Consider the following 12,434-nt stretch of genomic DNA (forward strand, 5'->3'; position numbering starts at 1 on the left):
AGACTGAAATAGTAAAGGGTAAGAATCAGGTCAACATATCCTAAGAGCGGACCCTGGAGGGTAGCATCTGTTCTCTATCATGTTGCCTTACCTGGGTGTCGAGTAGGAGGATGTGCAATGGCGGCCCGCACTCAGGGTTGAGAGCGTCCGCCATTTAAAGACGCCGGCGCATGCGCAGAGACCAGAAGGTCTCAGCCCATGGCGTGTATGAGGACCAATCGGGGTCCCCCGTGTCCAGAGCGCACAGTGCCGCCAACGTGTCCGGGCACGTCAGGGCACGTCACACGGCCACCGAAGCTCATACAATGACGACACACAGGGGCCAGTAGGGAGCGGGGTCGCCCCTTTGTGCGCTGGGGGAGCTCAAGAAGGCAGCAGCCAACCACGTCCCGCTGTGAAAACATAAGCTTTAGACAATAAACACTTTGCTTACATCAATGGGAATAATTGTAATTGTTTACAAAAGTTGTTATAAGAACATAGAACATGGCACTGAAGAAAATATATGCATATACATATAGGAAAAGCGAAAACCTTTACTTAGAGGGATAACAGTAATTTGTATGGTCATACATACAGTATATACAAAAATCAGTTTGACAGGACTAGATCTGGCGCATAAAAGGAAGAACAGCAAGGTAGTAGATCTTAGAATATGTCAAATTTTTAAATATGAGTATGTTTGGCTAAAAGACATGGGTATTCATCTGTGTGATCCGGTCATTACCAGCGGATCAGAAGGGTGGAGTTAGAGATGAAAAATAACTAGGGTTTTTCTCTGTGCTTTGCACATATTGGTGGTTATGCCAATTAATGATTCAATAACTAGATCATTTATGTGGTTTAAATTTATTCTTATAAGGCATGGTAAGGTAGCTTGTTGTTGATCTTGTATTCTACCTACTAGAACCATCATCTGGTACACTGGGGGTGGTAAAGACCACATAAAAGCAAATATAAAAGTAGAAAAGACCTTTTATTTCTATGATAAGGGTGATTTGAAACGTAACGGGTGTGTATATTGCCTCCGTTAAAGCCCCATTCAGCACAGTGTAAAGAAAGAGGGATCTTACAAGGCATTGCACAGACCATAGTTGGACCTAAATGTATAATGTAATTTGTGAAGGAATATCTGGGGACGAAGATGCACGCCTCCCCAACTAAAACATCGGGGACGCCTGCATCGTACCGCATGCCAAATTGTTAGAAATACATGCCATCCATGTGTCAATATGGGTAAAGTACTGGTAGATGTTTTTCAACCATATATTATATGTTTTATTCCTAACATTTATTGTAGTCGCCAGTAGTACCTGTCGGTATTATAAGCGCGATCTTAAAGTATATGCGAAGACCAAGAAGACAGAAACCAGGAGATCACCTCCAGGATGTATAAATTGTGTCCACTTTTCAATTTGTCAATTAGATCATATGGACAATGGGCACCCGGAAGCTCACGCCTCAGGGGTCCCAGCCTCCTGAGGAGAAACCCTCAAGAAAGGGCTTAAAATTAATATTGTCATTGAGGCCTGGGGGTATGATGGCCTTCAAATTGTGAATCCATCCAGATTCTCTTTGCAGGAGGGTTTTATCCCAATCTCCTCCTCTGCTGCTGGGGTGCACTCTGTCGAGAATGATGAAGAAAGCTTGTGGGAAAACACCCTTATGTGTGCCTAGAACGTGTCTCCCCAGTAGGAGGTCGGGGTTTCACTGACGCATACAAGAGATGTGTCTTTGTGCTCGTTTGTGGAACTCCTTCTTGGTCTTTCCCACATAAAAGCACCCACAGGAGCAGAGGAGGAGATAGACCACTCCAGAGGTCTTACGATTTGCATAGTGCAAAGGCCTATAAGGTTGGCCATTGGGTAAAAGAATATTGGTTTTAGTGTACATGTGGCGGCAGATGTTACAGCCGCCACATTTGAATGTCCCCGATCGCTTACAAGGATCTCATCATCTTCACCGGTGAACGCACTGGTCACCAGTCTGTCCTTTAATGATTGTGCCTTCTGGTACGTTATCGCTGGTTTTTCAGTTACAAATGGGTTAAGGTTCGGGTCACATGTTAACAAGTGCCAATATTTCTTCACGATGTTGTGGATCCGGTCATGTTGTTTTGTATATTTGGTGATAATACGCGCTTGATGTTGTGTTTTGTCTTCATTTAGTGTCGAAATTGTCCCTTTCTTGTTTTTGAATAACAATTCCTGTCGCTTACATGCCCTTGCCTTCCGATAAGCCTTTTTTAGACACGTCTGTGAGTATCCCCGCTTTGTTAACCTGGTTCTTAGTTTGTCTGCGTCGATTTTGAAGGTATGTTCCTCGGAACAATTTCTGCGAAGTCGCAGATATTGTCCGTATGGAATAGATTTCAAAAGCGGGGTGGGATGGGAGCTAGTAGCGTATAGAATTGTGTTGGCTGCAGTCAGTTTCCTAAATAGGGTTGTTCTAATTTGTCCGCATTGGTCCTTTGTTATGGTGATGTCCAGGAAGTCGATAGTATTCAAATCAAAATTGAGAGTAAATGTTAAATTGTATGAGTTTTTATTCATACAATTCACACACTCAGAAAGCAGTTCATAAGTACCTGTCCAGATAATCAGTACATCATCGATGTACCGATGCCATGCTAGTATGTGTTGTGTATATGGAAGATGAGATTCCTCAGAGAGGAAAAAACGTTCCCACTCCCCCAGGTACAGGTTGGCGTACGATGGGGCACAACATGTCCCCATCGCAACGCCCTGCACCTGGAGGAAGTGGGAACCGCCAAAGGCGAATACATTTCGCAGTAAAATGTACTCCAACGATTGTAAGATGAAGTTCCATGTAGATGGTGAATCTAAATTTGATTGAGTCAGGACACGTCCAATCGTTCGGATGCCCTGCTGGTTGGGGATGGAGCTATACAAAGCTTCAACATCAATTGCCACCAGCAGGGCATCCGAAGGAACCGACATGCCCTCCAATAATTGTAGCAAATGTATTGTGTCTTTGACAAAAGAGGGAAGGATCTGTACAAATGGATACAGTTTGCTGTTGACGTATCTACTAAGATTTTCTGCAATACTGCCTGCAAAACCGGTCGGTTTTATTTTTGTGAATCTTTGGTAGGCTGTAGAACGTCGGAATTTGTTCATTACTATGGGATGTTGGCAATTTCCAGGGTAACCATTAGATCCGAATCCACTTTTTCCTTTTTTTAAAAGACTCTTGGACGTACATCTCAAGGATAAAAACATTCAGGGGTATGATAAATGATTACGGCCACACACACCTACACAGGTTGAACTGGATGGACGATTGTCCTTATTCAACCTCAACCACTATGTAACTGTGTAAAAATTGTTGCTGTTTTTTTGTTTATAGCGCAAAAAATAAAAATCGCACAGGTGATCAAATACCACCAAAAGAAAGCTCTATTTGTGGGAAAAAAAGAATATCAGTTTTATTTGGGTACAGCATCGCACGACCGCGCAATTGTCAGTTAAAATAACACAGTGCCGAATCACAAAAAATGGCCTGGTAATTAAGGCGGAAAATCTTCTACCCAGTCCATATCAGTATAGATATCCAGCATGATATTGTTCCCTATTGAGATCTGGTGTGTCTACAAAGTGTTCCCTTCATTTTTAGAGCAGTGTATTACTAGACTAAAGTTGAACCGGGGGCTCACGTAAAAAGCCACATTAAATGCTAACCAAGCAAATCATGTAAAAAAAAGCCTAAAAAAATTATATATATATATATATATATATATATATATAAATAAATAAATAAATAAACTATTTGAAATATCAATTTATTGAAAAGTTCAAGAAAAAATATACAGAAATATACAAATACCAGGGTGTTCCATAACAACCGTTTCAAGGTATGGTCGTTCACGCCCTTCCTCAGGTTGGAACATACAAAACGCTCTAATTCATCCCAAAGGTGTTCTATTGGGTTGAGGTTAGGACTCTGTGCAGGTCAGTCAAGTTCCTCCACCCCTAACTCGCTCATCCATGTCTTTAGGGACCTTGCTTTGTGCACTGCTCAAATTAATTTGGTGGAGGGGGGGATTATGGTGTGGGGCTGTTTTTCAGGGGTTGGGCTTGGCCCCTTAGTTCCAGTGAAGGAAACTCTTAAGGCGTCAGCATACCAAGACATTTTGGACAATTTCATGCTCCTAACTTTGTGGAAACAGTTTGGGAATGGCCCCTTCCTGTCCAACATGACTGCACACCAATGCACAAAGCAAGGTCCATAAAGACATGGATGAGCGTGTTTGGGGGTGGAGGAACTTGACTGGCCTGCACCTCAACCTAAAAGAAAACCTTTGGGATGAATTAGAGTGGAGATTGCGAGCCAGGCCTTCTCATCCAATCTCAGTGCCAGACCTTACAAATGCGCTTCTGGAAGAATGGTCAAACATTCCCATAGACACACTCCTAAACCTTGTGACCAGCCTTCCCAGAAGAGTTGAAGCTGTTATAGCTGAAAGAGGTGGGCCAACTCAATATTGAACCCTATGGACTACGACTGGGATGCCATTAAAATTCATGTGCAATAAAAAATTTTTTATTTTTTATCAGAGACCCTAGAGAATAAAATGGTGATCTTTGCTATATTTTATGTCACACGGTATTTGCAAAGTTTTTTTTCAAATGCTATTTTTTTGGAATAAGTACACTTTAATGAATTTTAATGCAAATAAAATCAAATATATAAACCCAATTTTTGGGGAAAAAAAGAAAAAATGTATGTTACGCTGAGTAAATGGATACAGATATGTCATGCTTTAAAATTGTGCACGCTTCTGGAGAGGCGGCAAATTATGATACTAAAAAATCTCCATAGGCGACGCTTTAACATTTTTAGATATTACCTATTTAGAATTACAGAGGAGGTCTAGCACTAGAATTATTGTGCTTGCTTTAACCTTGGCGGCGATACTTCACATGCGTGGTTTGAATACCATTACGTTTGTGTTTGCTTCTGCGTGTGAGCACTGAGGGGGGGTGGGGACCTTTTAAATTTTTTTACACTGTCACTTTAATTTTTTTTTTTCACTTATCACAAGGAATGTAAATATATCACTTGTAATAGAAATAAGAGATGACAGGTCGAGAAAAAAAAAACTTGCTCTAGACCAGAAGTGACGTTATGATCATAGAGGTGATCAGAGACCATCAGGTCTCTCTTCACTTCTGTGACCAGTGCACAATTCGTTGGATCGTTTCCCGGGCTCACTGGTAAGAATGGAAAGCCAGGGAAACACAGATGAGCAGCGGGAGGGGGGGTGATGACCCCTTCCGCTGCTTATGCGATCCAGTGGCTAATCTGCTTTCATGAGAAAGAGAATCACCGGCTGAAATAAAAATACTGGGGTTATAGCCGATAGCTTCAGCCATAAGCCTGGTAAACCACTACAAACCCAATGTATACCCAATGTATATATATATATATATATATATATATATATATATATATATATATACGTATTGCGGTCATGGCAGCCCATATTGATTAAACAAAATGAAAGTTCCATACAGAAGCACTAGCGCTCTTTGTTCTCCCAGACCACAGGCTTTTCAGGCTCAGCTTTGGTTGCAGCACCTCCCCTCCCAGGCCTTCTCATGGCCTGCAGACAGGGTTCGCTTAGCCTCTCAAGCTTGCTTATTCTTCCAGAGACTTCCGGACTCCCTCGTCACTTCAGCTTTATTTGCCAAACCAAATATGAATGTATTAAAGGACATGTATACGGTAGCTATGTGTTTTTTTTTTTTTAATTTATTATGGTCAGAAATAAAAAAAACAGTCACTGGTTTAGCAATTACTAAATACTGCCAAAGTGTTAATTCCGAGGTATTGGAAAATAGATCAGGCTCCTACTATTAAAGAGTGGTTGAAATCTTTTGACAGGATATGCTATTTAGAAAAAACTGTGGCTATCGCCAAAGATTCAACTGAGAAATTTGTAAAGATCTGGGGAGCGTGGTTCGCTTTCAAACACATCGGAGATTACCATAAATATATTGGAGGGTAAGAATGGAGAGGCTTTGGTAGTGGGTTGGCTGATTGACTACTTATTGGTTGGATGATTGATTGACTAATAAGTATTAATGGTTATTATGTAATGGTTTGGGATGGTGATAAATACTAGATATGGTTGAAGCTGGGGTTCCCCTTTTTTTTTTTTTCTTGCTGTTGTTTGTTTTGTTGTTTCCTTTTGGTGCGATGATACTTAGTATAATATGACATTATGCTTAATTGTGGTCTGATGGAAACTGTAATAGGATGGAAACTGTAATAGGATGTCGTTGGTAAAGGAGAAGAGTTGTACAAAGGATTTGTATAAATGATTGGTATAAATGGCTGGTATAAATTTTACAGATCGGATATTGTATAAACTACATTGAAATGGGAATGTGTATAAACTACTGTATATAACGATTATAAAACAATAAAAAGATGTTAACAAAATAAAAAAAAATAAAATAAATTGTAAAAAAACTGAAAACTCCTATCAAATACTTACCGTAATTTTCCTTTCCTGATAGTCTCCATGGCAGCCTACGTGTGGGTTAACCCCGCTTCCTCTCCAAGGGTATAGGACCCCCCCTCCCATAAATTTCAGCTCTCAGGTACAGCGTGTGTTCCATATCCAAGACCAGAGGGTGGGAACTCCGGCTGCCATGGAGACCATCAGGAAAGGAAAATTACGGTACGTATTTGATAGGAATTTTCCGTTTTCCTGACAGTCTCCATGGCAGCCTACGTGTGGGAAATAACTAGCTTGTGCCACACGGGTGGGAATGCTTAAACAAAGAAACTTTAATTCATATTGTTAGCAGACAAAACAGTCAGACAAAAAATTACCTGGTGTGGGTCATAAAGGTGTTGACCGAAGACCAGGAAGCCGCTCTACAGATCACATCTGGAGCCACTTGCCGCGAGGCCGCCCAAGACGTAGATATACTCCTTGTAGAATGGGCCGTCACCGCCTCTGGAGGAGCCAAACCCTCTGCCCTATAGGCCTGCTGGATAGCTGCCACGATCCATGATGCAATGGTTCTGGATGAAGCACGCTTCCCTCTATTTTTTCCCAGGAATAAAATAAAGAGGTTGTCTGACTGTCTGAACGATGTTGTTGCTTGAAGATAAATCCTCAAGGATTCACCTACATCCAGCGGATGAAGACAAGTCTCATCAGAAGACCAGAAAGTAGGGAGAACGATCTCTTGATTCTCGTGGAATACCGAGGTAACTTTTGGGTTTGAATTCAGCATGGGTATCAGAACTACCCGATCCGGGAAGAAAGTTAGAAATGGTTCTCTATAACCGAGGGAGCCTATTTCAGAGACCCTTTAAGCCGATGTGATGGCTACCAGAAAAACTGTCCAGATGGTAAGGTCCTTGATGGAAGAAGAGGACACTAGGTCAGTCTTTGAGAAGGCATTAAAGACAAGAGGCAGATCCCATTTCGGGAATCTAGGTTTTCTCTTTGGTCTGAGTCTGGCTGCTCCTTTAAAGAATTGTTGAATAAGTGGGTGTTTAGCCCACACAACACCGGAGAAGGCGGTTAACGCTGACACTTGGACTCTTAAAGTGCCTACTGAAAGGGGCATATCCAGACCAGCCTGAAGAAATTTTAAGACTTCTTTAATCCCAGGGACTGGGAAAGACATTCCCTCCGGATATGCAGATTCCATAAATTTTGTCCAGATTATATGGTATACCACATTTGTGCTCGGTCTTCTAGAGCACATTAAGGTGGGAATGGCTGTCGGCGGACAGCCGAGCGACTCCAACATTTCCCTCTCAAGAACCAGACCGTCAACCCGAGTACTGCAGGACAGGGGTGCACTGATGTTCCCTGTAGAAGAAGGTCTGGTCTGAGGGGAAGAGGGACTGGGTCCCGATAGCTGAGCTGTAGGAGAAGTGGGAACCATGGCCTGTTCGGCCAGAAGGGAGCCACCATCACGACCTAGACATCTTCTGCTTGAAGTCTCTGCAGGAATTTGAGAATGATGGGTACTGGGGGAAAGGCATAGGCCCTGCTGAACTCCCACCTGTCGGTTAATGCATCTGTCCCGTAGGCTTGATGGCACTTGCCTCTCGTGACATACTTCTCCAACTTGTGGTTGCAAGGAGAGGCGAACAGGTCGACTTCGGGAGACACTCCCAGTGACAGAATCCAGTTGAACGACTCATGCATAAAGAGACTATTCATTGTGGTTCATCTGGACCCTGGACAGAAAATCTGCCTGGACGTTCTGAGGTCCTGGAATGTAAACTGCGGATATGTTGACTAGATGAGCCTCCGCATCCCACCTTGTCTCTTCACATAAGACACTGCTGTGGTATTGTTCATCCTGAGCATTACCGACTTCCCTTCCACAAGGTGTTGGAAGGCTCGAAGAGCCTGATAGGCTGCTCGGAGTTCCAAGATGTTGGAAACTGGAGTGTGTCTCTGAGGAGACCACCCCTCTTGAGCTACTTCTGATAGACAATGAGCTTCCCCAGCCTGAGTTGCTGGCTAGGGATGATCGAACGGTTCGGGTCGACCATCGGTTCGACCCGAACATTGACTGTTCGAGGTTCGGCCGAATTCCGAACTTTTTGCTGAAAAAGTTCGGAATTCGGCAACCAGAACCGACCAAAATGCAATGGGACAGGAACTTTAAAAGCCCGTGATTGGACCAGAACCATCAGTAAAAGCCAATTGAGGGACAGGAGAATGCTAGGAATGTGATTGGAGTGACTAGGGGGTCCAGAGGCCAATCATTAGTGAATACGCCCCCCAGTATATAAGATAGCCCCGCCAAATCTCTACCATTTTAATACAGGGCTGTGGAAGAGAGTGGAAGCAATTCTGTTACTTCTGCTCTCAAAGTGTCATTTAGCAATTATTAGTGTGAGGAAAGGGATATCTAGTGTAGTTAGGCTACTATTTTCCACTATAGTTAGATTTAATAATCTAGTTTCTGTAGGGAAAGTGTTAAGTGTAAGGGGACTGTAGTGTAGTGTAGGGTTAACTGACTCTGACTGCTATGGCAGGGTGACAAAACCCTTCCATTTCAGGGTGACTGCTATAGAGAAAAGATCGTTTCTCTTACAGCACTTATAGAACCGGATAGTGGCTTCGCCCCTGTCACCCTGCTTTTTGTTGCAGGCATTTATAGGGCTTTTTTGGAGGACATGTTTGGAGTCAGGCATGACATCTGAACTTCTGTGTAGGGATATATACACACACACACATGTATTTATATATACACATACACATATATAGGTGTGAAAGTAGCAGAACACTATGCTTGCGCTAATGAAATAATTAACACCCATATGGCTTCTCTGCTATAACACCTATATATGTGTATGTGTATAAATACATATGTGTGTGTGTGTGTGTATATATACCCTTATACAGAATTTCAGATGTTTTGCCTGCCTCCAAAGACCCCCAAAAAAATGCCCAAAAAAAACGCCTGCTGCAAAAACACACCTGGGCGTTTTTGTAGCTGGCGTTTTTTTGGGCATTTTTTGGGCGTCTTTGGAGGCAGGCATAATATCAGTACTTCTGTGTAGGGGTATATATACACACACACACATGTATGTATATATATACACATACACATATATAGGTGTGAAAGTAGCAGAACACTATGCTTGCGCTAATGAAATAATTTACACCCATATGGCTTCTCTGCTATAACACCTATATATGTGTATATGTATAAATACATATAAGTGTGTGTGTATATATACCCCTTCAGCTGCTTCTTTTGGGGAGACACAGGATCCTCCCATTTTAGAGCTTCCTTAATGTCTCTGATTAAGGGCGGAACTAGGGTGAACTCAAAGCCTCCTACTGCCCCTTCCTCTTCAGAATCGCTATCTGATGATCTCACAGAAGCAAGGCTCGGTTGAGTGGGGCCCTGATCCTCAGGTGCTTCAACTGGAGAGCTGGTTGTGGCGGGACCATGGGCTGGAACAGTACCCCACTCCTTCAGGGACTGTTGTCCCACCCTTTTCACCAGGGTTTCTAACTTGTGGTCCTCGGACTCCCTCTCACCAGCTGTGCGAGCGAAGCATGGCTCGCAAAGGGACTTGTCCTCCGGGACATGCGCCCCACAACCTCAACAAGCTCTCTGATCCGTGCGGTGACCATGAGGGTGTGTGTGGTGTCTGGAGGAGGAATTAGAGCGTCTCTTCTGAAGCCTGCTCCCTGATGGAGACACATGGCGTCTTGATCTGGAGGATGAACCTCTACGTGGTCTGACAGGGTCCCTATCCTGAGGTGCTCCAGAGCTGGAAGAGCTGATGGAAAAAGAGAAATATTTGGGGAGACACTGGATTTAGCCATGAACCAGGAACCAGCTAGCCATCCCCCTGCCCCCCCTAAAAACGCTGTTATGAGAGGGCTGGCCACAGGAGGGCGGTGACGCAGGATCCATACTTCAGGCCAAACAACCAGACTGATAAAGAAAGGTAGCATACATCAGACACAAGGATAGTACAATGGATAGTACAATGTAAACCATCCCCCACTCTGCATGTCAGACACCAACCATCACTTTGCACATACCTGTAGCAAGGAAGCAGGAAACACAGGAAAGCTGCCGCAATGGCCACAGTACTTCCCAAGAGTACTGGGGTTTGACAGCTGTTTAAATTCCCCGCCGGAATGACATCAGCGGTGATGCGCCCGCGATCGCGAGTGCGCATACGCGAACCAAGCCTCGGCTTCGCTCACGGCGCACTTCGCATGCGCGGGACCGGGATGCGGTCGTCCGATTGGCCGGGACAGCAGAGGAGGAAGAGGAAGGCGTCTTGGAACGCAGGAAGCATTTCAGCGCCATTGGGCCCTAAAATACCACTAGCACCAGGGAAGAAACATAAAGAAAGACATATAAAAGAAAAATACTGCTGCCATGAAGAGCTGCACAGATAGTCTTCAGACCTTGTCAGAGGTATGTTGGCCAAGCTTCAGTCAACCGCAGAGAGCTGGGGGATTTCAGGTGTCACTCACCCGCCCGTGGCTGGGCCCTGGACACACAGATACCATCCAAACATCTTGAGGTGAGCCGGCCATAGAAAACATCCAATATGTAGGTCCTTGGAGGAGGACAAAAAAGGAACACTGGCTGTACCTGAGAGCTGAAATTTATGGGAGGGGGGTCCTATACCCTTGGAGAGGAGGCGGGGTTAACCCACACGTATGCTGCCATGGAGACTGTCAGGAAATACATTTTTCAGGTAAATAAAGAAATATTGCAATTATGGTCAGCAACACGATACCTGGTGGGGGTTCTCGGTCTTTATGTCTGTCTCAGATATTCCCAGAACAGCTGAGATTTCGGGGCTCAGGTTCCAGGATCCATCCGCATTCTGCAGGGAGATCAGCCTAACAAGGGCGGGGGTTTCCTCTGGGACAGCGGGTGAGTTCCATGAATCTAAATGTAGAAAAATAATATAAATATGATTATCACTGCTTATATCTGATGGTTGCATTCATTTTTTTTTTCAGGTTGTTTTTCCTTTATTTTGAACTGACATCCTGTGATCCTGACAGTAACACACTTCCTGTTCTATGGTGACAACTCTCACTGTACTGTACCTATGACGGACCAGCTTTGTCACACTAGGCTGCTTCCCTGATCTGAACTACAAACACCACCCCCCTCTCCTCATTTCTGTGATTTTTAGTCCACAGAAGTGAAAAGGGAAGAACCGATAACACTGCTTGACAAGCAGCACAGGCAGAGATCTTAGAAAGATATCAGCTTACTGGATTTCTGGCAGGATCAACAGGTATTTTTTACACTTTTTTAAAGATATGAACAAAAAAAAACAAAAAACTTTCAATGGAATATTTAAAACATAAGTATATAGGAGAACGTCATTGTCGGGGTTTACTGCACATATACTTTATGAAGGCACACATATCACACTCTACATTGTTAAAGTGAAATCTATAACCTTGCAGTCCATCAACCACTTCAGCCCTGAATGGTTTACCCCCCCCCCTTCATGACTAGGCCATTTTTTGCGAAAAGGTACTGCGTTACTTTACTTGACAATTGCACGGTCATGCGACGCTGTACCCAATTAAAATGTATATCCCCCCTCCCCACAGATAGAACTTTCTTTTGGTAATATTTGATCACCTCCACGGTTTTTATTTTTTGCGCTTTAAACAAAAAAAAACTGAATTTTTGTAAAATCTTACCTGTAAAATTCCTTTCTCTGAGTCCTCCGACAGTCGCCGCCTCTTCATATTCGTCACATATGGGGTATTAGACTTTGCTCCGAAGGAGTAGCTAGGCAACAGAATATGTTAACATTAAAGCTTTTAACATATCCCACCCTCAAGGGGTGGTCCCCTCAGTCAATACCCTCCTACTTCCTGCAACCATATCTCAGTTTTAGTGGAATAGCAGTAGAGC

The 12,434-nt window shown here is 43.5% G+C and overlaps 1 protein-coding gene across 1 annotated transcript in view; it reads right to left on the minus strand.

Moving 5' to 3' along the window:
• The window catches only part of LOC309550053 (von Willebrand factor A domain-containing protein 5A-like), a 220,099-nt gene that overhangs the window by 12,679 nt on the left and 194,986 nt on the right, over positions 1-12,434 (minus strand). Inside the window, exon 18 of the mRNA XM_082250520.1 lies at positions 11,287-11,441. Within this exon, the coding sequence (XP_082106646.1) occupies positions 11,287-11,441 (155 nt within the window). The remainder of the gene's footprint in view (positions 1-11,286; positions 11,442-12,434) is intronic.

This window comes from Pelophylax lessonae (genome assembly GCF_965119305.1).
Source record: "Pelophylax lessonae genome assembly, chromosome: 1".
NCBI classification, from domain to species: Eukaryota; Metazoa; Chordata; class Amphibia; order Anura; family Ranidae; genus Pelophylax; species Pelophylax lessonae.